The 27,963-nt window shown below is 33.3% G+C and overlaps 1 protein-coding gene across 1 annotated transcript; it reads left to right on the forward strand.

The window, feature by feature from the left end:
- Positions 1-1,475: 1,475 nt before the first annotated feature.
- Positions 1,476-27,963, forward strand: LOC140446881 (SET domain-containing protein SmydA-8-like). Its single transcript, XM_072539459.1, has 8 exons — positions 1,476-1,632; positions 8,961-9,145; positions 14,114-14,339; positions 16,523-16,665; positions 16,913-17,061; positions 21,069-21,324; positions 24,567-24,782; positions 27,544-27,963. Exons 1-8 carry the CDS (start codon positions 1,586-1,588, stop codon positions 27,909-27,911), a joined length of 1,590 nt encoding a protein of 529 aa, XP_072395560.1. The 5' UTR covers positions 1,476-1,585; the 3' UTR covers positions 27,912-27,963.

Here is a 27,963-nt window from a genome sequence, read left to right on the forward strand (position 1 = left end):
CTGCCTAATGTCATATCCTCAGTTGATCCGCGGGTACTTATTTGACAATGCCTTATTCGTACCTGTCCTGCATATCTGTAGGAACTTTCCCTATCAGCCATATGGGACGTGCCGTGTCGAGGTTGAGGATATCCCCCGCCCAGTCTGTCTTCCGTGAAGTACAGAAGAGCCCCTACTCAGTTCGGAGCTCCTCCTCCACGAAAGCGGAGACCGGCCACGGTAAAATTGCCCAATTGATGCTAAACCCCAAGAAGTGCCAGGTAGCTCAGGGTAAAGTCAATTATCTGGGTCACATAGTCAGTAAAGAAGGAGTGTCCGTGGATAAGGGAAAAATCGATTCCATTAAGGAATGGCCAAAACCAACTGACAAACATCAAGTGAGAAGTTTTCTTGGACTATGTACTTACTACCGGAGGTTTATTAAGAAGTTTGCAGATATCGCTAAGCCATTAACGCGACTTACAGAGGAAGCAAGAGAATACCGCTGGGATACAGACTGCCAAAATGCCTTTGAGACCTTAAAAAAGCATCTAATAACAGCACCAATTTTAGGGTATCCACTGCCAGAAGGAGAGTTCATCTTAGATACGGATGCAAGTAATGTGGGAATTGGAGGAGTGCTGTCTCAGATTCAAGGAGGACAGGAACGAGTCCTCGGATATTTTAGTAAAGTTCTTTCAAAACCTGAGCGGAATTATTGCGTCACGAGAAGAGAACTTCTAGCAGTAGTTAAATCAGTAAAGCACTTCTATCAATACCTCTATGGCAGAAAGTTTCTAATCCGAACCGACCATGCCGCCCTTAAGTGGTTGATGCAGTTTAAGAATCCAGAGGGTCAGATAGCCAGGTGGATCGAACGACTCCAAGAATACGATTTTAAGATTGAGCACCGTGCCGGAGTTAGCCACAAACGCTGATTCTCTTTCCAGAAGGGTGCCCAGTGGGTTTTTCGGTCAAAGTGGAGAAATAAAAGACAAAGAAGGTGGCTACTTGATCTATTTATTGAAGATGTTTCGCTTCCCAATCAGGAAGCATCATCAGTTTATCTAAAAAGAACAATATGAAAAACTAAACATCCATGGAAAAGTTATTATAAGTGTGTTACCTTAAAAAGATATGTAGCAGTCAAAGCTTATGATGGACATTATAATATTATGTTGTATAGACAATTATTTGGAACTGAATCCAGTTTACAAATTAACTCAACTTATCACAGCAAAAGATATGTGGTAATGATACATGTATATAAATAATATATATATATATATATATATATATATATATATATATATATATATATATATATATATATATATATATATATATATAAATACTTAATAAATTATATCAATATATCATTTACAAATATATATTTCTTTTCTATATCCTTTTTAATGTACATAAATCTCTCCAACGTCAAATAAATTACAACCTCGGAACTGGCACGCTTCCAACCATTGCATTTCCACGGTCCTCATAAGTTTAACTTTAAAACTATTTCGTTGATTAGATCTAATTATACCTGTAGCATTTACACCTCGTAACTCTTGGTATGGACAGCACACGGTAATCTTTTAGTGCAAAGATGAATAAAACGAATTACACTGTTTTAAAAAATGATACGATTGGAAGGTATGTTTAGGTTTTATTATATAATATATTTTTTATAAATTGTTACTTATAATTTTTTCTACTAATATACTTCGTGACCTGAATTCTTAGTAATTACGATTACCGCTAGATAAAAATATCAGATTGCTCTAAGAAATAATAATTTTTATATAATAAAATTTATTTATTTATTGAGCTCAACAAGTCTTGCAGACCTAAGGCTTAAACAGATTTTATTATTACATTTCCTGTTCTTCGTAGCATTTTTAATTTATTCTCATCCTTCCTTAGATATGTAAACTCTTTTAAACCTTGGAGAAACTGTACGTCACTCTTCCTTCTATTTGAAAGTTCCCTTTCCTTTCGTTTTCTGTTCCTTCCATTCCATATATTTTATCTTTCCCCTTTCCCATTGAGCTCAAATGTTTTTCTTCTTTTAAAATATGCTTAATTATCTCTGGTAATTTTTTTTACTTATTGTTATTATTGTTACATAATCTGCGAATGATATACCCTAATGCTAATTTTTAAATATTGTTTCCTGGGTTTTTATCTTGATTTTTCTGATTATTGCCTTCGGTACCAGGTTGAACAATACAGTTGATAATGAGTCACCCTAACGCAGTCCTACGTTTGTTTTAAAATGTTTCTTCTTCCTCTTTATAAGCAATTCTGCTTGTTCATTGGCGGATTAATACCTTTATAAAAGGTGGTTACTCGTCTGCGTAACAAAGTATTTTTATTTCTTTGTTTCCCATTCTGTATCCTCTTCCTTTGTTAACGCTTTTGATGATTTCATCCATGATCAAATTGAAGAGCATCGGGCTCAATGAATCCCCTTGTGTTATTCCTCTGCCTATTTCTATAGGTTCTGTAAGTTGTCCATCTATTCTGACTTCCATTTTGTTGTTTTGTTAGATGTTTTCGATAGTTTTTATAATATTTAGGGAACTTCTCTATTATACAGAAAATGGATTACATCTTTGAGTCTTACTCTGTCAAACTCTTTCTTTAGGTGAATCAGACACAGAAATGCTGGTCTATTATACTCTAGTGATTTCTCAGTAATTTTCTTTATAACAAATATTGCATCTATACACGATCTTTCACTACGAAAACCCCGTTGTTCATCTGCTAAATTTATCCTATGATTTATTAGCATTTGTAAAATTTTAGTTGTAAGTTTTAGCGTAGTATTTAACAAGTTTATACCTCTGTAGTTTTCTGGATGTTTTTTTATCTCAATAAAATGTTTAGATCTGCGATTTTGCAAGCAGCTTTATTTACCTTTATCTTCGTAGTCATTTTTATTTCGCAATGTTACTTGGCAATCTAGATTTTTTCGTAACTTTAAACAGTTTTTGTCTATCTATTCTATCGTAGACCTGTTTAAAATCAATAAAGGGCGTGTGCAAAGAATTTTATGTTTGTAGCAGTTAGTTTGTCCCATTTGTCTCCTTCATTTACCTCTTACATTCAAAGTTCTTATGTTTAATTTCCTTTGGTTGTTTTTGCTTCTTTGTTCCTTAAATTTTCCTTTGCTGAATCAAATTATTATATATTAAAGCTTACTCAGTTTTTAGCGTTTGTTTGATGTTGTTCCATTTCCAGATCTTTTCATCTATTGTTATTTCTCTGAAGCCCATCTTGGCTTGTTTTCCTTTTTTTTTCTCTTCTTTAGTTATTTTTCCTAAATTCCTCTGTGTTTTCTGTTCTTGTTTGGTTAAATCATTATTTACAAAAAATCTTTCATTTGATATATCTTTTGCCTTATATTTATTTTTGATAATCAGATTTTTGTCAGCCCTATTTGCAAGTTGTATTAGGTACGTGTTTCTTCCCACAGTACTGTGCGAATTAATGGAATCACAGGCTGTTTTAATGAAAAAATAGCTTATTTAGAAAAAACTTATATTTTAACAAAACTATAAAGGTCAACTTACATCATTTAGTAGGAAATATATTTTTTCATCTCGAAACTAAACCTTAATGACCATTGACCGCTTTTATCATTTTTATTTTTGTAGCACAGTCGATTTTGCGCAGTCTAGCTTTGTAAACGGCCCATAAATTTTCAATGGGGTTGAGGTCTGGTGAAGAATCAAACGCTGTTCCAACATGAATTTGTGTTTTTGGCTATTCATCTTGCCTTTGATTGGTACTAAAGATCTAACCTCCATGTATAAAAACCATCTCCAAATCATTTTTTTGACTCGATGTTTTACGGTTTGATCAATATGAGATGGTGTAAGGTTTTCATTGTCAGACTTCCTGACGAATTTCGACCGCTGTCTAAAAATGATAAAAAGTGGGTATAAACATCAAACAAGTCTATGCAAAGATGAAAGTGGACAAATAATCAGTGACCAACAAAAAGTCACAGAAACCTGGAAGCATTATTTTCAGACCCTACTTGGTACACAAGTAGACATGAAAGATGAAATGGGTACAAACTAAGAATGAAGTAGAGAATGGAGTAGAAGCTCCAACCATAGAGGAAGGAAGTTCTCGAAGCTATTAAGGCCCAGAAAAACAATAAAGCCCCGGGAATTGACGAAATACCAGCAGAATTGTATAAGGTAGGTGGCCACTACCTAGCAAGTCACATCCACGCGCTCATCAAAGACATATGGCAAGAAGAGGAGATACTCGATGACTGGAAGAAAAGTATAGTATGCCCGATCTATAAAAAAGAAGACAAACTTCAGTGCAAAAACTACCGTGGAATTTCTCTACTATGAACAGCATATAAAGTGCTCACGTATATTATAAACCAGAGGCTTCAACCACTAGCAGAAAATAATATTGGAGAGTATCAGACGGGCTTGACAAAAGGAACAAACTCAACAATATATTGGCTGAATTGGCAATACTACACAAGCTAATTAGACTCATTAAAGCCACAATGGATGAAACTCAGGGATGTGTACGAATACAAAAGCACCGGACAGACTTTTTCAAAATTTCGCAGGGACTAAAGCAGGGAGATGGGCTGACTCTAACTTTGTTTATCCTGGCACTGGAGTATGCGGTTAGGCAAATGCAAACTGGACGAGGAAACCCACTGACCAACCAAACCGTTCAACTGGCCGTTTATGCGGATTATATTAATATTATGAGTAGAACAACAACAGGAGCACAGGAAACATACGCAGAGTTAAAAACGCAAAAAAAAGGCTAGGTCTGGAAATTAACATACAAAAAACAAACATAACGATACAAATAAGAAGAAATGTAGTCCCACAAAACATTATACATGAAGATGGCATTGAAACGGTTGGAAAGTTTACATACCTGGGAGTAGAAATATATGCTGACGGATCAGAAGATGGAGAAATACGGAAGAGAATAATGCAGGAAAACAGAGCTTATTTTGCCCTCTCCCATATATTTCGGTCTAAAAATGTCCACCGAAATACAAAGATGAGCATGGGTCATGAGAGAAACATCCAAAAGCAAACTCAACACATTCGAAAGTACTTCGAAAGTACTGAGGAGAGTACTAGAACCTGTGAGGCAAAACGGAATCTTCAGAAGTTGATACCACAACGAGCTTTATCAACTTGTGATAAGATTAACATGTGATAAGAATGGGAGAGGATAGGTTACCAAATGTAACAGAGCACTAGAATGCAGGGAAAGAGACCGGTCGGAAAGCCAAGAAAGCGCTGGGAAGACACAGTAAACAGCAAAGCACAAGCTCTTTTAGGAGTCCGTGTATGAAGAAGATAAGCCACAGAAAAGCAAGGGTAGAGGCAAAAAATAAAGGAGGCCAAGGCTCAATTTGGGCTGTAGTGCTGTAGAAGAAGAAGAAGAGGTTTTGAAGGTTAGGCTCTAGTAATTGAAACTTTATAGTGGCCATTCAATGAAAGAAATAGATTGTATTGATCTCGTGAGAATAATAAAAAAAGGCAAAAATCGCGCCACGTTTATTTAACACCTGTATAAAATCTGAGTTTATTTGCGGCAAAATACAAAAACTGCATACGAAAGATGAACTCTTTACCTTTAAAACGCATCTTGATTTTTGTCGCGCGCGTAACTGACATTCAAAATCACGGTCGCTCCAAGCATTGTTTCTGAGAGAACGGTTCATTCTATACAAAAAGTGCTAATATTTTTGTTTAAAATTATCTCAGCTACATTTTTCATTTAAAATATTTTTTTCTACGGCGTACAGGTTCCTGGTAAATCGATTTTTTTGCGTTTTTACCCCCCTACGATGAGGGCTTTAGGGGAAAGCCCGGGGTAAAAGTGTTAATCTTTTTTGCATCTTTTTTGTGTTCCCAAAATTAATATTCTGAGCAAAATTCAGCTTGTTCGTATGATTTTTAGAGGTTGAGTGGCATTCTCGTCTCTGACGACTGGAGTATAAATTCAAACCACACTGTGTTTAAGCTAAACTTTAAAATTAGTTTTATAAACATAAACATATATTTATCCGATAATTGCATATTTACATTTTATTTGTGCATATTTGCATATAGCAAGCATATTTTAGACAAATTTTAGTGCATATTTTCCAGTCTCTAATTATAACAAATTTGGGAATTTTTATTTGTATTAAGGCAAAAATTTCAAAGTTGTTGACCTTTTTTAGACGAATAGGTAATAAATGATTTTAAGGACGTAAATAATTATGAAATAAAAAAGTACAAAGAAAATTCTCTGGATCTGTTTATTTAAACTAGGCATCAAAAGAGTAAATATTGACTATGATATATTGCATAAAACATTAACTTTGCTTTCTATAAAAATTAGAAGGTTACAATTTAATATCTAGTAATTAGGTAATTTAAAATAATTCATGGAATTATCGTCAGAACTGAACTTCTACAATTGAAAGATTTCCAGTCGGAGGATATTGCCTTTGGACTTGATTTTCATAGGACAAATACTTACTGTAGTGAGTTGGACTTTTTTTATTATCACATGATTTCTGCTTTTAAACTCTTAGTGGCTGATGCTAAGTTTAACTCATTAAACTCAAAGTAATTTAAGCGTATTGTTGCATGTTTGTTTTTCATTATTTTTAATAAATTTAATAAAGCATTTATTTGTTTACTTTTTCACATACATACATATACGAGAACTTAATTGTACCTATAAAATATGGTATGAAAAAAAAACAATAGACAAATAAACAGATACTGCTTTATATCGCAAATGAAACAACAACAAAAATATCGAAAATTAAAGTAAATAAGGAATTTTGGAAATCTTTGGGGTCTCTGGGGATTGGATTTTTCTAAACCCCTCCAGGAATTTTTTCTACGTACTGTTACTTACGGCACTTCTTCGTCTTATTTCGCTTAAAAAAGCTCTAAAAGAGTAAGCCAATTCGACAGAATCACGCTTAAAGTGATTCTCTTTTATCTACTTGCTCTCTGTAGTGAGTACTCATTCAGCTTTTAATGCTCGATGGTTTTTCGTTAGGCAAATGTGTCAGCAACGATTCCAACGGTTTTCCGTCAGAATCACGCTCTCCTACTGCTTCACAAGCTCCAATGCGACATTTTGTTAGGAACGGTCCTGACAACGGCTTGTTAGGAAGTTCCATGCCTTTTTGCTAACCAAACGTCTTCTACAACCGTTGTGGTACTTCAATGTACCTTAAAAGGATGAAATATCTAAACAGATACAACAGACAACTGTACTTGTATGTGTTACATTTCTACTGTCATCTCTACATAAGACCATCTATCGCAAGGTCGGAGCTTGTGGTAGCCATACTGCTGACTGATCTAGTTACTTTTGTCAACGAGTCTCGTCCAATTTTCATGCTCGCTCTAATTGGACAAGATTGGAGCTCTTGACAGCCGTATTGCTGGCCAGTTACATCTGTCAAAGAGTTTTTCGTCCGATCTTACTCGAGATAATTTTTCTACGCATAAATTGCCCATCGTATTAAACACATGCAAAAACTGATACCACGCTCTACTCGGCATTGTATGCCTTCTAATCAAAACCCCTCTGATTGTGCTAGTCATGTTTTATCACCGGCACAATTTTCACCAAACTGGCATTTTCCTACCATGAAGCTCGTCAAAATATCATTACTCCTGGGCTGTCAAATGATTTCTTCTGAAATGCGACGCCACGCCAAGATTTCGACGCTGTTCTTCTTCTTGTCTTTCACACATTACAGAATTCTTATAGGAAAAGAGACCAACGGTATTCCCCTTGACACAGCCTTCCTAGTTAAGTAGGTCAAATAATTCTACTTATTCTTCTTCTTCCTCTTTATAAGCAATTCTGCGTATTCATTGGCGGATTAATACCTCTATGGAAGTTTGTCTATCCATCTTTTGCGCGGTCATCCGATACATCTTTTGCCAAATGGTGACTTATCTCTTGCTATTTTGACGATACGAGTCTTCTTCATTCTGCTTATGAGGTTATTCCATTCTTTTTTTCTATTTTATGTCCATTCATTTATAAACTGTACGTTACGTTTTCTTCTAATGTCTTCATTTCTCGTTCGATCTCTCAGCTTACTTCCTGTAATACTTCTTAGTACTGTGTGTATTGTGGCTATGTCGGGTCTTGTTTCTGAGGCATATTTCTTCATGGCTCCATCTCAGTATTAATGTGTCTGTTCCGCCATATAATGCTATTAAGGCATCCTGCTAGACTATTTGCTTTTTGTACTTGATTTCTCACTTCTTTGTCCAGGTCTCCATAGCTGAACAGTGTAATTCCCAACAATGTCCTGTGATAAAAATATGCCCTTAGCTTATTTGTCAATCTGTAGAGTAAGGAAACCAACCCTTACTCTCATTAATAAGTGTAAGAATAGCTTAATAGATTTAATTGATATATTTACCTACATAGGAACACGAAAGTATATCAAGGTTGTAAACATGTTCCTTAACTAAAATATTATTACATATTATTATATTACACGAATTTAGTATACAAACATGGCCTCGTTTAGAAAAGTCCATGTTTAACAAATATTATAAAATAGGAAACATAATTCAATTAGTGAATAGATGTAGAGATTTCTGACATGTAGTAACGCGAGATTGTTTCAACCCAATTTGGGTAAACCTGTAATTGTTAAGTTTGTTTAAATAAAATACAAAATTATCCATCTATACTTTTGTGAAAGTATAACATGGAAAATCAGTAGGTTGAAGCAGAGACAACCCAACATCACAAATCCATATTTTATTCTTACTTAGTTCTTTATTAGTGTATTGATCTTTTCATGTCCATCCTTTACACTACTACTTTTAGCTGTTCTTAAAAACATTCGTTTTTGGAGGGAGAAATGTTTGGGGAAGTGATTAGTATTTATTTACATATTTTACATCAAATATTTTTATTACTGTATTTTTATTTAGATACTTGGTTGCGTCCAGAGACATTAAAGCGGGAGAAGTTATTATTTCCGAAAAGCCATTACTAATTGGACCACCAATATCTGGATTATTAATATGCTTTAATTGCTGCAAAGAAATTAAAAGAATTGCATATGTACTTTGTGCATCTTGTGGTACAGCAATATTATGCAATGTCAAATGTACAGGTACGTATTCATATTCATTGACAAAATATATTTTTTCAATTATTTATCTAGGTAAGTAATAAGTACTATCGAGCTACCGTAATTTAAAAAAAAATCAAACTTCTGCGTGCCATAAAAATCAAGATATTGCAAATTTTTTCAGCGCGAATCACTGTTAGTGATTTCATAGTAAATGATTGAAAAAAATACAGGAAAAAAACCTCATAATACTATCCCGACATGGTACAGCTGGTTCCTAAAAAACTGATACGATGCTTAGTAAGATTTGATCATTTTGAGCAGTGTATTTGATTGGTCTGACATATTAAATTTGTTATGACAGACACATAATAAAATAAACAAACAACAAACAATTGATTACATATGTTAATTTATAAATTGTAATAATTATTAAGGTTTAAATTTTAATATTATTATTAAATTCCTGCATTTTATAAAGAGTATATAAATTATAGGTTTTACACAAAATAAGATTGTTGTTATTATTTTTATTATTATTAAGGAATAAAACAAACGACTTAACTCAACAATATATTAGCAACAATTGTAACCAAATTAGAAGATAACTGGGCACTATCAGAGTCAGCAAAATATTTTAACATAAGCAGGATCACACTTTTCTATTAATAGAAAATGAAGGGAACAACAAACTCTCGACAGAAAGCGAGGGTCTGGAATACCAAAACTATACTTAATTTAGGTATGTAAAAATAAAATTAATATTTTGTAATATCTCCATCAGCATTGATAACAGCTTTTAGTCTTCGGTCCATCTGCGTGAAAGGAACTATGAAATTGTCTTCTTCAGAGAGCTCTTTCAAAACCTGTTGTATACCGTGCCACAGCTATTCATCATTTTGAGGTATAAAATTATGCCTATACAAGCGTTTTATAATAACTCCCACACATTTTCGATTGGGTTTAAATCTAGACTGAAGCTGGACCATGTTAAGTTTTCGATGTTATTATTCTGGAGCCTCCTTCTTCTTCTTCTAATGGCGCTACAACCCTTTGTGAGTCTTGGCCTGCTTAACAATGTTCTTCCATTCTGCCCTATCGGATACTTTCCTTCGCCACTGCCTGATGTTCATGGTTTTAAGATCCCTCTCTACGTCGTCTATCCATCTTTTACGGGGCCTTCCTCTTGTTCTGTTTCCTTGGGGCTTCCATCTCTGGACTACTTTTACAGCTCAAGGAGCCACTGGTTTATTATATTTGCAGTGTGAACAGGACAATTATCTTGTTGAAGGATAAAATGCTTTTCTGGATACAACTGTTCTACACTGTAAAACATGATGTTTTATAAATAAATATACGAAGACGGTTGCGTTTGGATTTAATTTGAGTCTCTTACCACTCCTTAACACGTTTTTCTGGGTCTACCCGTGATTAAAGAGAGTTTGTAGGAAGACTCAAACTAAATCAAAACGCACCGACTACTCTGGCAATTATGGGAAAAATAATTACCAGAGTATGCTACTAGAGAGCTCTAGTGAGGAAAGATGAAGTTAAATGTGTCGATAGCAATTAAAGTAAACTGTATACCCAAGCTTAATCAAGCCATTCAGAGCGATGCTGGGAATATTTATATTCCACTATGCATCAACAATTTACCCATATAAATTACCATCATTCTTGTACTCTGTACTATACTTTATAGATAAGTCTGCCCAACAAACCAGCCGTCAATACGCCGTATCGTCCCATTCCTTTAGATGAAATCCATCCCCATACATTGGCGCTAAAATGACTAGCTGCTCGATATCTATCAACATATCATAAAGGATTAAATTTATTATTATCTGGTCTATACATCCCAATCTTGCCCTTTTTAAAAGATTGAAAAAATTTTCTCATCTGTAAATATGACCCTATCCCAAAAATCTTGATTTTGTAGCTGACCGTTTAAAGCAAATATAAGTCTTGATTGCTTCTGTTGTGGTGTAAGCACCAAAATGACTAGTTGCTCGATATCTATCAACATATAGAGGATTAAACCTATTATTATCTGGTCTATATACCCCAATTTTGCCCTTTTTAGAAGATTTGGTTTAGTTTGGTACTAGTTCTCTAGTTCCAAGCACTTGGAACTAGAGAAGCAGTTTTCGCTCTCCAGGTGCTTATACAGCGGTGTAGAGACGTTGATAAGGGCGTGTATTGGCGCTTTGTGGATTTTAGAAAAGCATTTGACAATGTCAATCATGAACAATTAATGGATATTCTGCGAAAGACAGGTATTGACGACAAGTACATTCGAATTGTGGCAAACCTATACTGGGGTCAAACAGCAAGAGCAAAAATTTGCAACCAACTCACTGGAAGAGTGCAGATCAAAAGAGGTGTCCGTCAGTATAAATAAACGGCGAGTTAACGAACAATATAAGATATGCCGATGACACGGTGATCCTTGCTAGTACCATAGACGAATTACAACAGGTAATGGAAAGAGTTTATTCAGTTAGTGAGGAATACAGCCTGAGCCTCAACTTCAAGAAGACGAAGTGGATGCTAATAAGCAAAAAGCAACAACCTGCTCGACAATTACGGATAAGTAACATACTAATTGACAATGTAGAATCTTATGTGTACCTTGGCACCAACGTAAATGCAAAATGGGAACAAGCCACAGAAATTAAGTCGAGAATAGAACGAACTAGAGCAGAATTTAACAATATGAAAAAGCTCCTCATAAGCTAGGATTTGTCTCTTCCCCTAAAACTACGTCTAGTTAAATGCTATATTTTTCCGATCTTACTATATGGTATGGAGTTATGGACGCTGACAGAGACGTTCACGAGAACACTAGAAGCATTCGAAATGTGGGTGTACCGACGTATTTTTCAAATATCCTGGACCGAACATGTCACCAACATAGAGGTACTCCAAACAATCGGAAAGGAGAAAGAAATCGTGATCACAATCAAACAAAGAAAGCTTGAATATCTAGGCCACATATTGAGACACGATAAGTACCGTCTACTGCAATTGATTGTCCAGGGGAGAGTAGACAGTAAGCGAGGGCCAGGTAGGAGAAGACACTCGTGGCTCCAAAATCTGCGAAAGTGGTTCGGGCTCACATCGGTCGAATTATTCAGAAGCGCCGCAAACTAGATCAGAATTGCCATGTTGATAGCCAACGTTCGCAACGGACAGGGCACTTAAAGAAGAAGAAGAAGAAGATTGAAAAAATTTTCTCATCTGTAAATATTACCCTGTCCCAAAAATCTTGATTTTGTAGCTGATCATTTAAAGCAAATATAAGTCTTGATTGTTTGTTGTGGTGTAAGAGCTTGCTTTTTTGCTGCAGTTCGGTACCTATGACGCGATGCTTTAATTCTGCGCCGAGTTGTCTTTCTTCCCGGAAACTGTGACACAATAATTCTTGCAATTTTCGTATCTTCAAAAAGATTCTCTTCTAATCTCTTCAAAAGCGTACGATCCTTGCAAACATTGCTTTCTTTTGAGAGTTTCTTGTTCTCTCCATCTTTTATTATAATTAAAAAACTATTGTTCTGCTTACGTTAAAATGGTTCGCTACGGCAGATAGTGACGAACCATCTTCTAATTTCATTATAATTCTTGCTTTTAGTTCTTTGCTAGCATGTGGAGCCATTTTTGATGTTGAACAGAATAAGTTATCTGACAAATTTTAAGATTTGACAGTGATAGTGACAGTATGTAAATAATAAGTATTTATCCTTAAAAATACACTGCTCAATTTTTTACAAAATACGCTTTAAGAGTCGTATCAGTATTTTTAGGAACCAGCTGTACATGTACTTGGTTCCCATGGTAAGATGGTTGGTCACTATCTGCCGTAGCGAACCGTTTTAACGTAAGCAAAACAACAGTTTTTAATATTAATAAAAGATGGGGAGAACAAGAAACTCTCGAAAGAAAGCAAGGATCTGGAAGACCAAAAATATCTACCGCTCATGAAGATCGTACGCTTGTGGGGAGATTAGAAGAAAATCCTTTTGAAGTTACAAAAACTACAAGAATTATGTCACAGTTTCCAGGAAGAACGACAACAACTTGGCGCAGAATTAAAGCATCGTGTCTTAGGTTCCGAACTGCAGCAAGCTCTTACTACCCTAAACAAGCTCTTACACCACAACAGAAGCAATCAAAACTTATATTTGCTTTAAACCATCAGCTACAAAATTAAGATTTTTGGAGCAATGTAATATTTACAGATGAGAAAATTTTTCAATCTTCTAAAAAGAGCAAAATTAGGGTGTACAGGCCAGATAATAATATGGGGGTTCAGTTCTATCTGAAGTTTGTTATTTAAAAAACATAAATGATGTGTCCTCCATATGTTACTGACTTACTAATAGTGGTATTTTCCTTTTATGAACTTCCTTTTTTAATATGGGTAAAAAGATCTTACTGCATTATGCCGAGGAATTTGCGACACAATTGGACTCATTTAGCATAATTAGAGCCGCTTCTTTGATTTTCCTCTTTTTACCATCTGTTTCTTTTAGGACTATACTTGAATCATTAAATTGAACCCTATGTTCATTTTCCCATGCTTGTTTACATATTTGAGATGTATCAAATTCTCTATTATTAATATAAGAATGATGTTCACATATTAAAACATTTAATGGCCATGATGTTTCACCTAAATAAAACTGAGTTCTAAATTCAAATAAATCATAATCACTGCCTCTACTAGAGTTTGTCTATTATCAATTTAATCTTTGAAACTTGCCAATCTTGCCGCATTTAGCACTATATGAAACCTTATGATTAGACTTGGGCAAATATGCAAAAAAAGTGAACAATATGTGCATTAATATGCATTTCTTTTAGAAAATATGCATTAAATATGCAATATATACAATATATGCATTTTGCATATTTGTCTAAGCCTACTTATGATTAATTAAAATATTAACGCACTCGAATAAAAATGCCTTAAATGAAAATGTTAAATATTTCTAATTTAATATTTTACAGGTAAATTTCACACCAAAGAAGAATGTGAAATTTTTGCATCAAAACAAATTAACGGGCGATGTATTGCAGACAATTGTCAAATTATCTTTCCTCTAAGATGCCTACTACTTAAAGCCACTAATATTGACTCCTGGACAGATTTTATGAAGTTAGAGTGCCATTTAGAAGCTAGGAGAGACAAGCCTATTTGGAGAAAACACAAGACAGATGTAGAAGAAATACTAAGGTATAAACAAGTTATTTCAAATATAATGAACTATTCTCAAAAATACTGATTTGTATAGTCGGCATGCACTTCGGTTAGAATGTACAAAAAGTTGTCTATTTTCAGTTAAGGCAGTAAGTAAAACATAACTCTAACAGCAGCTGAGAAATTCTCAAATGAAATGCATGATCCATTCGATTGCATTTCTTTTAAGAATGCGCCTAGTATTTCTAAGAATTCATGCAAACCCCGATTGGGTCCTAATAAATACGAAAATATCTTCGAATATTTGCTTGAGCAAACACATCTTCTTCTTTTTCTTCTTCCTCTTTATAAGCAATTCTGCTTGTTCATTGGCGGATTAATACCTCTATGGAAGTTTGTCTATCCATCTTTTGCGCCATCATCCGATACTTCATCTGCCGATTGGTGCCTTATCTCTTGCTATTTTGACGACACGGGTCTCCTCCATTGTGCATATGTGGTTATTCCATTCTTTTTTTCTATTTTGTGTCTATTCATTTATACACTGTACGTTACATTTTCTTCTAATGTCTTCACTTCTCTTCCGATATTTCGGCGTATTTCCTGTAATTCTTCTCAGTACTCTCATCTCTGCAGTTTCCAGTAGCCTTTGCGTTGGCTGTGTTATCTGAATGTGATGCATGTTATATTGTTCAGACTGGCCGTTCCCTTAAAGGACGCCTTACTTCACATCGTAGTGACATTAAACTTTCTAAACATACTCGTGTCCTTGCACAACATGCAATTAACACCAAAAATACTGTGAATTTTAATGATGTTAGAATTCTCTGTAGAGAACGTAACCTTAATAAGAGACAGTTTATGGAGATGTGTCATATTTTAAAACAAGCTAATGCATTAAATAAGAGAACTGATATCAGTAACTTAAGCCAAATTTACCATGCACTAATACTACAAAATTGATTCTTCCGTATTCTACTTTTAATTATTGGTTTCTTCTTCAATTTCTTTTATTATATCATAACATTTATGTTAGATAACAACGTGCCGTTGTTAATATAACATTTCAAAATTGAAAATTACATTTTTTAATAGATTTTATAATTAATCAATGTCAAAAGTTAAATTAAAAAAAAATTAATATAAAATTACTTAAATTGGGAATCTTCCGGCGTTCCGTGTTTCTGTGTTTTTGCTGATGCATTTATTAAATTAATTTTTGATGTTTCTTCACATTAATACCATAATTAATGCTACAGATCTTTTAAAGGTAAGATCATTTACTTAATTGTTTCTCATATTAGATGTATCGCTAATAACACTCTTTTAGATGAACTGATGATGCTCATTGAACAGTGGGCGAAACATCTTCATTAAATAGATAAAGTATAGTTCGTCCCAAACCCTTCTTTCAGTGCGTCATAGTTGATCGAATTCTCTCTAATACATTAAGCTAGAAGTGACAGAAAAAAACGTGAGTCTGTGATTATTATACATAGAACTTAGAAAATTATTTATCGTAAAGCTAATTCTACTTACAAATGTATAATTGGTTGGAGTTTAGAATACGCTAAATAGATATCCAATCAATGATGCGCATAAATATAATTTGACGCAGATTGTCTCGATCGTGACAGTACTTTCACAATGTCAACTGATAAAATGATAATTGTCATTCCAGGTTAGTATTATCAGACATTTTACAGTGAAAATTTAATTTTATATTTATTGTCATAAACATATTTTAAATATGCTGAGATATATCGAGAAAGAACAAAGACTAATATTAAAATTATTAAATTATTTTCAATTAGAAAAAGAGAAAAATAGAGATTACGATCCTGCAACTGTCAAATTTATCTAAAATGTCATTTAATAATTCTCGACATTTTTAAAATCCTATATGACGTCAAAATTAGTGACTCACTGAAAGAAGGGTTTGGGACAGACTGTAGCACAACTCTTGTCTTTTTTATCTCCAAATTGACCGAAAACATCCCATTCACTTACGAGTGCACTTTTTTTTATATTAAATTAAACGGTCATATTTCTTAAAGACATATATATATATATATATATATATATATATATATATATATATATATATATATTTATATTTGTATGTATATGATATCTATAATTGCGTGACCATAAAAACATCGACCACGCATGCCTACATTCCTTGAAGTAGTATAATATTGTTCTATTTGTGTTTTCAGAGAAATGAATGTCATATCTGAAGAAGATATCAATACTGAGTTAACTCAAAAGATTTGTGGAATTTTGGATGTTAACACCTTTGAAGTAAGACCACCAAATAGTAGTATATCAACAATAAATCCTGAAAGACAGTGTTTAAGAGGTAAAATAGCTTTAATTGTTTAACAGATAGTTTATCATATTGGAATATTTTATGCTACAAAGATCCTTTTCCGGGGAGAATATTTCCTTATATTTATCCATTTTGTCGCCTTTTACCGAATAAAAGGCGCTTTTATGTTTCCATTTTACGATCATTACATTAATTATTATATCGCATTGGTTTTCATGTCCTATAAATTAAGTAATCATCGATTAGACTTATAGATCTAATTATAATTTTATTCCAGGTCTGTACATTAAAGCAGCATTAATGACACATGATTGTACTGCGAATACATTACTATCCGTCGATGATGACTTTACTATGACTGTGAAAGCTAGTGTTGACATTCCAAAAGATGGCCTTATATATTTTAATTATGCCAATGTACTGCAAGTATGATTTTTTGATAATAAATTAGGCTTAGTTTGTTTAATAACATATTGACAATACCCTTTAAACATCGCCATAACTCTTTAAGAACTAGAATTTGCTATATCTGATTAAAAAACACCTAGGCTGGAGCAGTTGGCATACCACCAATGTTTATAAAAAACTTACCATTTACAGCTAAACTAGTTTTGCTAGATTTATTTAATATTTTAATATGAGGTTGAATGCGAATGAGTCGAATAAATAAACTTTGAAAAATAAAGGCAGGTATTGAAAAATAAAGGCAGTTTTATTAATTAAATCTTGCCTAAGAACTTTCGCTCACTAGAGCATCCTCAGGGACATTTCGTCAGTTTCGGGCTATCCAACACTCCCAGAATGTCATAGACATGAAATTTATTGTTTAGTGTAGTGTTATGTTCAACTTTATTGTTAATTTTGTTTATGACATTCTGGGATTGTTGGATAGCCCGAAACTAACGAAATGCCCCTGAGGATGCTCTAGTGAGCGAAAGTACTTGGGCAAGATTTAATTAATAAAACTGTCCTCGATATCTGCCTTTATTTTTCAAAGTTTATTTAATATTTGTTTTCTAAAACATAAATTGCCTGATCTTTGGTCCCAGGCAGTAATAACTCTCATTAAGACAAATAAACCTAAAGATAAGCCCACTTCTTACCGTTCCATCTCGCTTATCTGTAGTATGTGTTTGTAGTATGTTAGATAATGATGTTACTTTACAAACCTCAATTAATAAAGCTTCTGCAAACAATCAAAAACTTATTGCAATATTTTTTGATATAAGCCAAGCTTTTGAGAGAACTTGGAGACACTGCATTTTGAAAAATCTAAGCGATTACGGGATTCGAGGTAACATACTAGCATTTGTAAACAATTTTTTAAATAATCGATCAATAGAAATTGGGATAAATAGCCTTAAAAGCTCAACAAGAACATTCTAGATAATGGAATTTCTCAAGGTTCCATAATAAGTCCAACAATATTCTAAATTGCTATCAATAGCGTTATTCATGAAATTAGAGCATATATTAAAGCCAGTATTTATGCATATGACATCGAAGTTTATACTAAATCAAACAATATAGAATCGGCAACTAAAATTTTACAAAATATTTTAACTCGACCTGAAAATTTGACGTTAAAAACTGGGTATAACTTGCAGAACTCTACAGAAAAAACACAATACATAATTTTTAATAAAAACAAATCTCGGTATTCAACTTACCTAACTTTAAATAATTTATCCTTAAAACAATCAAAAGAAGTTAATTTTCTACGTTTAACTTTTACCAGAACTTGTAAATTGTAACTTGCATGTCAACAAACTACAACATTCCTGTCAATCTAGGTTAAAGATACTCAAAATTCTGGCTAATAAAGTTTGGGGCGCAGATACTAAAATATTAATAAATTTATAAAAATCACTCATTAGGAGTAAACTAGATTACGGTTGCATTTGTTATAACGCCGCAAGCAAAACTACCTTAAAAAAGCTTAACATTATTCAATCTACAACTTTGCTCTAGCTAAAGAGCCACCTCTAAACATAAGACGACAACAATTATCACTAATCTATATTGCCAAAATTTCAATTAAAAACAACATCCTCTTTTCTCTCAAAATTTCCCCTGGCATCCTCTTTTTTCTAAAGAGAACAAACTGTAAGTATACCTCTAATAGAAAGAATAAAAGTCACACATTTTATTTAACATGGATCAACTTAGTCTATTGCTATATACAAATGCAATCTCTCCTCCATGGACAACCCGCCTACTGACCATTGACCTAACACTAAGAAAGTACCGCAAATCAAATAGATTTTTAACTTTTCGATAATTAAACATCTTTCTGCAGAAATCATATCCCATTACCCCAACTACTTACAAATCTTTACCGACGCCTCTAAAACCCCAGATAGACATGCTGCTGCTTACTATTCTGATGAAGAAAACTCCTACAGCATATACTTACCTACAATAGTATACTCACAGGCTAGACCACAGCTGTATTAAAAACCTTAACTTTTTTCAAAACGAGTAATACGATGAAGTGCGTCATCATTGCAGATTCACTTAATGCGTTATTGAAATTAAAGCAAATTTATACAATAAATACCATTATATAAGTAACAGAAAATAAATTAAAAATACTTCATTCCATGGGAAACGACACAGCTTTCATTTGAGTACCATCGCACACTGGAATCTGGCTAAATGAAAAAGCAGATCAACTAGCAACTACAAGCCGCATAAACTTCAGCAACAAAATAATAGCACTAAAAATGTGAGTGGCACAAAGGCTCATGGAAAGATCGATTCTTGGCGAGACAAAAAAAGACAAAATAAGGAATCACGACCTAAGGAAAAGAACATGTATCACTGATGTCGTCGAACGTATAGCCAAGCTGAAATGGAATTGGGCAGGACACATAGCGAGACTAAAAGACTTAAGATGAACCAGAAAACTAATTGACTGGCGCCCAAGAGAAGACAAACGCAGCAGAGGACGACCACCAAAACGCTGGATGGACGACATTAAACAAATATCCAAGAAATGGCAACAAGAAGCGCAGAACCGTAAAGAGCGGCGAAAAATGGGAGAGACCTATGTCCAGCAGTGGACAGAAGAGCTTGCATGATGATGATCACTTGTACAGCGAAAATTAGCCTCAGAATCTAGGGCAGACTGGAAGAGGAGCAGAATCCTAGCACAAGGACTACACTAGTGTAGACGACTACTTGTAAAAGTCCGTGAAGGACTGACTAATCTGATAATAAAATAAAAATAAAAACGTTTATTGCTTTAATAAAATTTACAATTCACACTTAAGATATTTCAAATCTAAGATATTTTAACCTTCTTTATTCTAATGTTTCTCTTCTGCATCATCTGGTATTTAGAAGTGTTCTTGTGGCTTTGTGGAAGAAGTATCTAGTCCTTTTCTTAGTCACCTTCCTCGGTGGTGTGTACTGGAGCCGTTCTCTGATGATTGCATTTTTCCTTTTGTTTTTCCATGTTGATCTGTCGATTATTCTGTAACACGATGTTTCTATTCTCTCTAGTTTCTTCCAGTTAGTCTCTGCTGTGGAACTCCATAGTGGGATTGCATATAGTATCATCGATCTATCGTAGTAAAGTTGGATTTGCTTGTCCTTTGATAGTGGGCTGGACCTGAAAATGTAAGGTTAAATTAGTCTTTTTGTGTCATTAGCTTTTACCTTAATTTGTTGTGTATGTAAAGCTTCTGATTGGATGATGTTTCCTCTCGAAAGTTTGACTACTGATGGATTATGCTGCTGTATGAAGATGATGAACTAAGTCTTTTCTGAGTTGATCTTGATTTTTCATTTAACCGTGTCTGCAATTATTCTTTCCAAGTGATTTTTTAGTATCTGGACAATTGTTCTGTCATCTTTTCTGATCTGACTGACCTGACCTGAACATGACTCATATTTATGCACAAGTGTTAGGCTCGTGAATAACGATATTTGGGATTTCCATGTCAATTGACCAATGGAAAGGATTTCGAGGTGAGGCGAAGCTCATCAGCGCAAGAGCGTATGATAACAATATCTCTGCAGGAACATGTTAAGGACTGGATTGAACTGATGATTTCACTTGAAAATCCCTCCTATGTATACACAAGAGTTGATCTCTGTAGTAGCATTTGTATTTTTTGATTGTGATTTATACTGTGTCAATTGTTGTTGAGAACCACTGTATTTCAGAGGATGATGCTTCTCTTAGAGTTACTTAATAGGGCAGCCTTAAAATACTACTGCTAATACCACTCAGCGAAATATTTATTTACAATAAAGTGAATATATTAAAAATTTTGTAATTAAAATCTCTGTCGAAAATATTAAAATAAAAAGCAAAATAAGATAGTAATTATTTAATTAGATTAGTAATTTATTTTGCTAGGCACTAATAATATCTTTTTTTAAACCAATAAATAACCTATTAATCCATGTAACTGATCTTACAGGGTAGTCTAGATAGAAGAGAACATCTTAGAGAAGGCAAATATTTTGAATGCTCCTGCAAAAGATGTTTGGATCCTACAGAACTGGACACTAATATTAGCTCTATAAAATGCCATCTATGTCCAGAGGGTTTTGTCAAAGCTGTTAAGCCAAGTGATCCTAAATCAGAGTGGAAATGTTCTGGATGCGGAAAAATTTTTCTCCATTCCTTAGTAAATATCATAGTTGATGAGGGGAAAAGATTAATTCAAAACTTAGGTGAGTTTATTTTGACGACGGTTTTCGATCTAACAACTCAAGTTATTAAGTTTTTTTGTAATCTGTGGGTGAGATATGCTCATTTCAATAAATTTTTTAGACTAGGGGAGTAATGATGGTCCCAAGATATAATGTTCCGTCACTTAATTGATCCAAAAACGTTTCTAGTGATGATTTGTATTATATAAAATAATAATTGATAATCACTACGAGATAGGCAATTCATATTACTTAAGAAATAGTTCATTTAAGTTCTTAAAGTTGGTAAGACCTGAATAATATAGTCTGCGCCGTCACGATTTGATATATGACATACGGCTGTTTCAGACTTTTTTTGAAGGGAGTTCTAGCCCGCCATCCACCACATAACTTAAACCAAAGAATATAGACGCTTATAGCGTCTATATTCTTTGCTTAAACCTTGAAAATCGCCCTCTCAGAAGTCACTCCTATTGGGGAATATATTTAACCCTGTTCTGCATGAATTATTGCAAACATGAAATAAAAAATATTTTTATGTATTGCAATTTTTATTAAGACATATAAAAGGCATTAGTACATTTAAAATAACTGTTTAGTCCTATATATAGAATTTTTTTTGTAAACCCACATATATAGTTTCATATGCAATAACTACAAACTGGAAGATTTTTTGAAAATCGATATGTGGTTTCGCATGTATTAGACGAACATATTTTAATAAAATGTTGACATACAAAAATACATTCGTTATGAAATTGTGGTAGACAATTCCTTTTTTCATTATAGCATAAAAATACTTTACACTTTATACATTTGGTGTAAGTTTTTTTGTACATATTTTACACTATTAGCGATATTTTTGCCATTCTGGCATGTGTTCAATGTTGTCCGTACGCACAGAATTTAACGGTATCTCTTGATGTCTTGCAGAAGTTTTTCTTGTTCTTTTTGTTGGTGTTGGGGTTGTTCCATTGGTTAACACAGGGGGAGTTCCTTGACGACTATGCCACAAAATTACATTATAGTACATGTGGCTGTAAGCAAGGCTATAATAAACGTTCATTAATGCCGAGATGGGTAGTGTGTTTTTAATTCTAGATATAGCATAAAAAGCTTTATTCAATTTCATGTTCACTGAATTCACTTGCTCTGACCATTTGAGATTACAATCAATGAACACACCCAAAAACTTTGTAGAGTGAGTGGAAGATAACATATTGTTACTATCATGGATGGTTAAGATATAGTCATAGGTAGATGAGTTGTATGAATGAAAATAAATAATTTCTGTCTTGTCAATGTTTAATATTAGTCTGTTGGTACTACACCAGCGTATAAAGCAGTCAACAACAGTCTTCATTGTCATTTAATCAACATAGATCCAACATATGAAAAAAAATTCGTTTATACCATATCTTGGATGGATTCTGTAAAGCCAAAGCATCGAGTCTAATAAGTCCATTCCTCCCCTCAGCTGATAATAAACTTCAACAGCTTGAGGGCATGGAATCTGTACGTTTTTTCTTTTCAGAAGTACCTACGTTTTATGGTTCTAGGTTCACTACCAATGTAAGTTGATAACATATTTACTGACTTATTATCGAACCAAGTTATTGGACTTATGTTTACGTCTTCAACAAGGGCAACTTTTCCTACAATGAAACCACGTTATTTTTTCTTTAGTTCTTTTACGGATGGGATTCCTAAATTTGGAACACGGTTAAATCGAACTTTATCTAAAGGCAAGAATCCATTTTTTGTAAGATAAATCTGTAATTTTGGACTATTAAATCAGTTATCGAAAAATATTTTATGGGTAACGTTCTTCGGCACTGTCTCTGTAAGTTTAGTGACAACTTTTCAACTGACTCCTAAATCAGGCGCTCCATTTAGAAAAGTATTGCTTTGTTCACCAGCAAAAATATCAAAGTCATAACTAAAACCTGATACACCACTAAGTTGATTTTTGTATTCCCACTTGTGAGGTTTCGTCTTCACTTAGTTCTTCATCACCAGGAATACAGTTAACGTATTTATATGAGCCATAAAACTTCCCAGGATCTATTCTGAAAATAAAAACTAAATGATAATTTTTCTAAAAACGATATAACTAAAATAAGTTTCATTCGAAACCATTTATCTATTTTACGGATTTATACCAATTTAGACGGAATGTATACGAAACCATATATGGTTTGATAATAAATGACATCATAAAGCTAGATTATAATGTGAAATTCGATAATATAATTTCGAAGATATAATTCACTATTTTGATAAAAAATATTGCTTCAAATTGGAGTCATACATAAGGTACCATTCATTCACTACACGTGTACAAACGAGTTAGGTTATAACATCGAGTTAGAATCTATGGAGAAGCTATGAGCATATTAACGTGTGTATTAAAAACGGCGTAGGTAGGCGTGGCTAACGGGATACCAATATGGCGGTAAGATCATGGCCGGACTCAATAATATTAAAACTACTATAAAAATATGACTAGTTATTCAGAAGATTTAATCATAATCTACAAAGTGCAATACATTTTTAATAAACTATGATTTATTTATCCCGCGGTAAACACTAAAAACACGATATATTATACATAAAGATAAATTATTACAGTCAAATACTATTAATTTATTCTCTGAAGTACGGGCCATTACTTTGTTTACATATTTGTATACTAACCTGTAGAACGTTATTCCTGAAGATTTTTTATTAACATTGCTTCTGCCACTGCAACTACGTTGAGAACAAGAAACCATTATTATGCACTATCACAATATATTATTACAGTTTCTATAAAAGTATTTAAAACTAAAAATATTCGAAAATCAACAAAAGTAAATAAACATATACGATCTGTCAAAAGTGTCAAAACAATATGGCCGAAGTGAGGTCGTTTTTAGTCACGTGATGCCCTCTCCATAGATTCTAACTCGATGGGTTATAACGATCTTTTTCTTGACTGATGGGCAACAAAACATACAGATGCGTAGTATAATGAGTATAAAGCTATGATGTAGTCAAAATTTTTGATAAGTAGTGGATATTATGCATACTACAACACTTTGAAATTTTGAAACCATAAAAGGTTTCGTATGCGCTAAAGAATTAAGTTGGGAAAACTGTTCTACTAATAATAATAAGAAGACACTTTATCACAGAATATACTGTAATAATAACAGAAACTTTATTTCAACACATACATTATAATTTAAATACAATATTTAAATTCTTTTCTTTTCTTTTAGATCAAAATAATTTAGAAGCTTTTGAAACTTTGCATACAAGGCTTTTGAGGACTTTCCATCCCAATCACCATTTACTATTGGAAATGCAGCAAAATATGATTGGACTATATTCATTATTCCCTCCAAATGTAACAAATTTAAAAAAGAAAATCGTTAATTGTCAAAGTTTAATAAGAGTTTTGTCAGTAATAGAACCTGGAATATCCAGAATGAAAGGTTTGTAAGGTATTACTAGTATTATCTAATTTAAAAAAACTTTTGGCGCCACGTCGTTAAAACAACATAAAGACTCCTTTTTATGATTCAGAAAATATTTAGAAGAAGGCGCACTTTAGATGCACACTGTATAACCACATCATCATCATTGGTATACGGTCCTAGTTGAGTCTTGACTTTCTTCAAACTTGATTTACTTGGTCTCGGGGTTCGAGTAAGAAAAAATAGAGTACGTCTTGCACGACTGCTTTCATTTGCTCTAGCCAAATGCTCTGGCCAAATTTTTATTAAAATAATATTGATTTTTTTATTTTTTATAAAAAAATCTATGATTACAAACTTGACTTTAAGATTACGGTAAAAATATAAAAAAATCCTACTTGGTTTGTATTTTTTTATTTTGTTTTGTGTGTCATACATGGCACACTAAGCATTAAAACAAGATTCAGAAGTAAAATAAAAAAAATGATGTTTATTACTTTCTAATTATAATAATTATTCAGTGTCAAAGTTGAAAAAACAATTTCTATCTTTGTTTGAGCAAAGAAAAACATTACATTTCTCGCATTTTATGTAGCTTTTTGCACCACAGGGATATTTGCATCTTTGCCTTTCACTACACCATAATGGAAGATGACCATATCCATCTGTTCGTACATCTTGCATTGGAATATCGGCTGCTGGACCCCTTCTTTTCTTGTTTTGTAAATTTTCCATAGCTTCTCACGGAAGATCCGTTTTTGTAGTAAAACCATCTTTATTAATTTTGCATAAACACTTTGCTACTGCCATTTTGAAATCTGCCAGAGCTAAATTATTATGCTCATTGCCACTTCTTCTCCAAAGAATCCACGTATCAACAGTCGTCAAATCAATAATATGGAAAAATATACACATACTTGGATCTGAGTTTGATCCCATAATATCCCAACATTGAATCCAGGAGATCTACTCCCCCCCCATATACTTGTTGTAGATCGTTACAGCTTTTGGACATGGAACCATTATATGTGTCTTAATCTTTTTCAAAAACCGTTTAACTTCAGCTGTTGACATACTCCCAGCATATGTTGATAAAATGTTCACTAATTTGTTGTCATACCATGTAACAACAGATATTTTTGTACCATAAATTGTGGCGATTTTCCCTACCATAGCTCCTCGGCCGTTCTTTTAAACTCAGCGTCTTTTGGCATATTACTGTTTGGCAATCTGTTTATTCTTAATGTTCCTAGTGGTTACATACCCAGTTTCGTTAGATAAATTTTCAATGGGACGCTGTTGAACCAATTATCAAAGAATATTTTGTGATTTATAGGTCTTGGTACTATTTGTTTTAGCCGAACAACCACATTTGAACTTACCCCTAAATCAGGAAAACCATCGGATACAAAATTAGTTTGGCTTTCTACAAAAATTTCATAATCGTAGGAAAACCCGCTGACACCACTAAAAACAAACGCCTTATATCCCCATTTGTGGTTTTTTTGTGGGCGGATTATATTGTTTTATAGATGAATGCGCCTTTGTTGGAATTATCTGATCATCTATGGCTAAAAATTCCTCTTTCGGAACTTTGAGTAACTAATTCCTTAGTTTATTTAGTAGTGGTCGGATATTCAAAAATTTATCAGGACCAGGATTACCGGCAGCAATAGCATCGTAATTGTTCGCAAAATGTAAAAAACGTTTTATTTCTTCGTAACATCTGAGATCAATCGATGATTCAGGGTAGAGTTTCAATAACTCATAGCGTTTGACAATTGCACTGTTGACATATAAAAACAGGTTCCTAAGAACTGTTCTAACTCAGTTTCAGAAAGTTTCAAAGGTTTTAGAGATCTTTTTCCCACTGAATATGATATAGTTTAATAAACTATATCTTTGATCATCTCATTTGTTAAAAAAAAAAAAAAATAAAAAAATTCGTATGAGGAATCCGCTTGTTGCAACTCAGGTGGTAGGTCACTAGAACCCAGAAATCTTATATCATCATCTGATGCTACCAAATTTCCTTTTTTCCAAGTTAAATGATTTTTATTTTTATTCTTTATTAGATTACGTCCGTTTACGTCCGAAACTAAATCCGTTTCTGTAATAATAATATCTGATTCATTATTATCTATTATATCATCTTCATAGTCTGACTCTGGGGCTAATATAATGGGGGAAATATCATCATCTCATAGCCCTTCGTCTTCACTACCATCTGGTATGTCCACTACCACAAGAGTTTCACCATAAAACTTTTTTGAAGCCATTATCTAAAATAAAAAAAAATCTAGTCTAATATCTAGCCATATATGAAAGAGAGTTTTGCACGACAGTGCATATTGTGGCATATATGTCACAAGCATAATTTTGATCAAAAAATACTAGAATATAAAGAAATACGCGAAAATACTTACAGAAATTCTTTCTTGAAGGTCTATCCTTGATGTCACTATTTTTTTGTACAAAAATATTCAGTAGAAACTTCGATAATTTAATATCAAATTGCACAATTCTTATGAACAGCTGTCAGACCGCGGCCATTTCCAAATTTTCATAAAAGTTCACTTTGCTGCATTGAGATGGCGCTTTATTACCGGTTATACGAAATATGTGCTCTATATGGACATGTCATGCATAAATACTTTAAAATAAGATTCGATCTCTAACGGTAAGAACTAAGCATTGTGTCATATATGACCCACAATGCTGTAAGGAGTTAACACTACTTGATTAAAATTGTTTATTTATGCCTACTTTATATTTTTAGCTCTTACCTTATATCAGCTTCAATCAGCCATGATAGACCTTTCTCATAAAAACTACCAAGAAAAGTCCATAAATCTAAAATGTCTCGTACTAAATTTGACAACAGCTGAGGAAATCCTAAGTGAATCTATACGGTACTTGCTGCATGAACCAGCAAAAAGTCCAGAAGGAATAATTGCCCGTACTGCCCTGAATGAATTAAAGATGCTAAGAATGTCTATAAACAATATTAAAAATGACATTGTGGCTAATGAAATGTTTACCAACGCAACGAAATTTCAAGAAAATAGTAACTTGGATACTAATGCGACAAGGTATGTTGAATTAAAGCAGAAACAGGTTAAGAAAAACAGAAAAAAAGTTAAATAAGAGTCATTCCTATTAGGTTTTTAAATATTATTTAAATAAAAATAGAATTTGG

This window comes from Diabrotica undecimpunctata, chromosome 7, assembly GCF_040954645.1.
Source record: "Diabrotica undecimpunctata isolate CICGRU chromosome 7, icDiaUnde3, whole genome shotgun sequence".
Classification (NCBI taxonomy): Eukaryota; Metazoa; Arthropoda; class Insecta; order Coleoptera; family Chrysomelidae; genus Diabrotica; species Diabrotica undecimpunctata.

Coding starts and splice junctions, on each gene's coding strand:
- LOC140446881 (XM_072539459.1), top strand. CDS start 1,586: ATGAATAAAACGAATTACACTGTTTTAAAAAATGATACGATTGGAAG. Junction 1,633..8,960: donor AAAAATGATACGATTGGAAG/GTATGTTTAGGT, acceptor ATTTTTATTTAG/ATACTTGGTTGCGTCCAGAG. Junction 14,340..16,522: donor GATGTAGAAGAAATACTAAG/GTATAAACAAGT, acceptor TTGTGTTTTCAG/AGAAATGAATGTCATATCTG.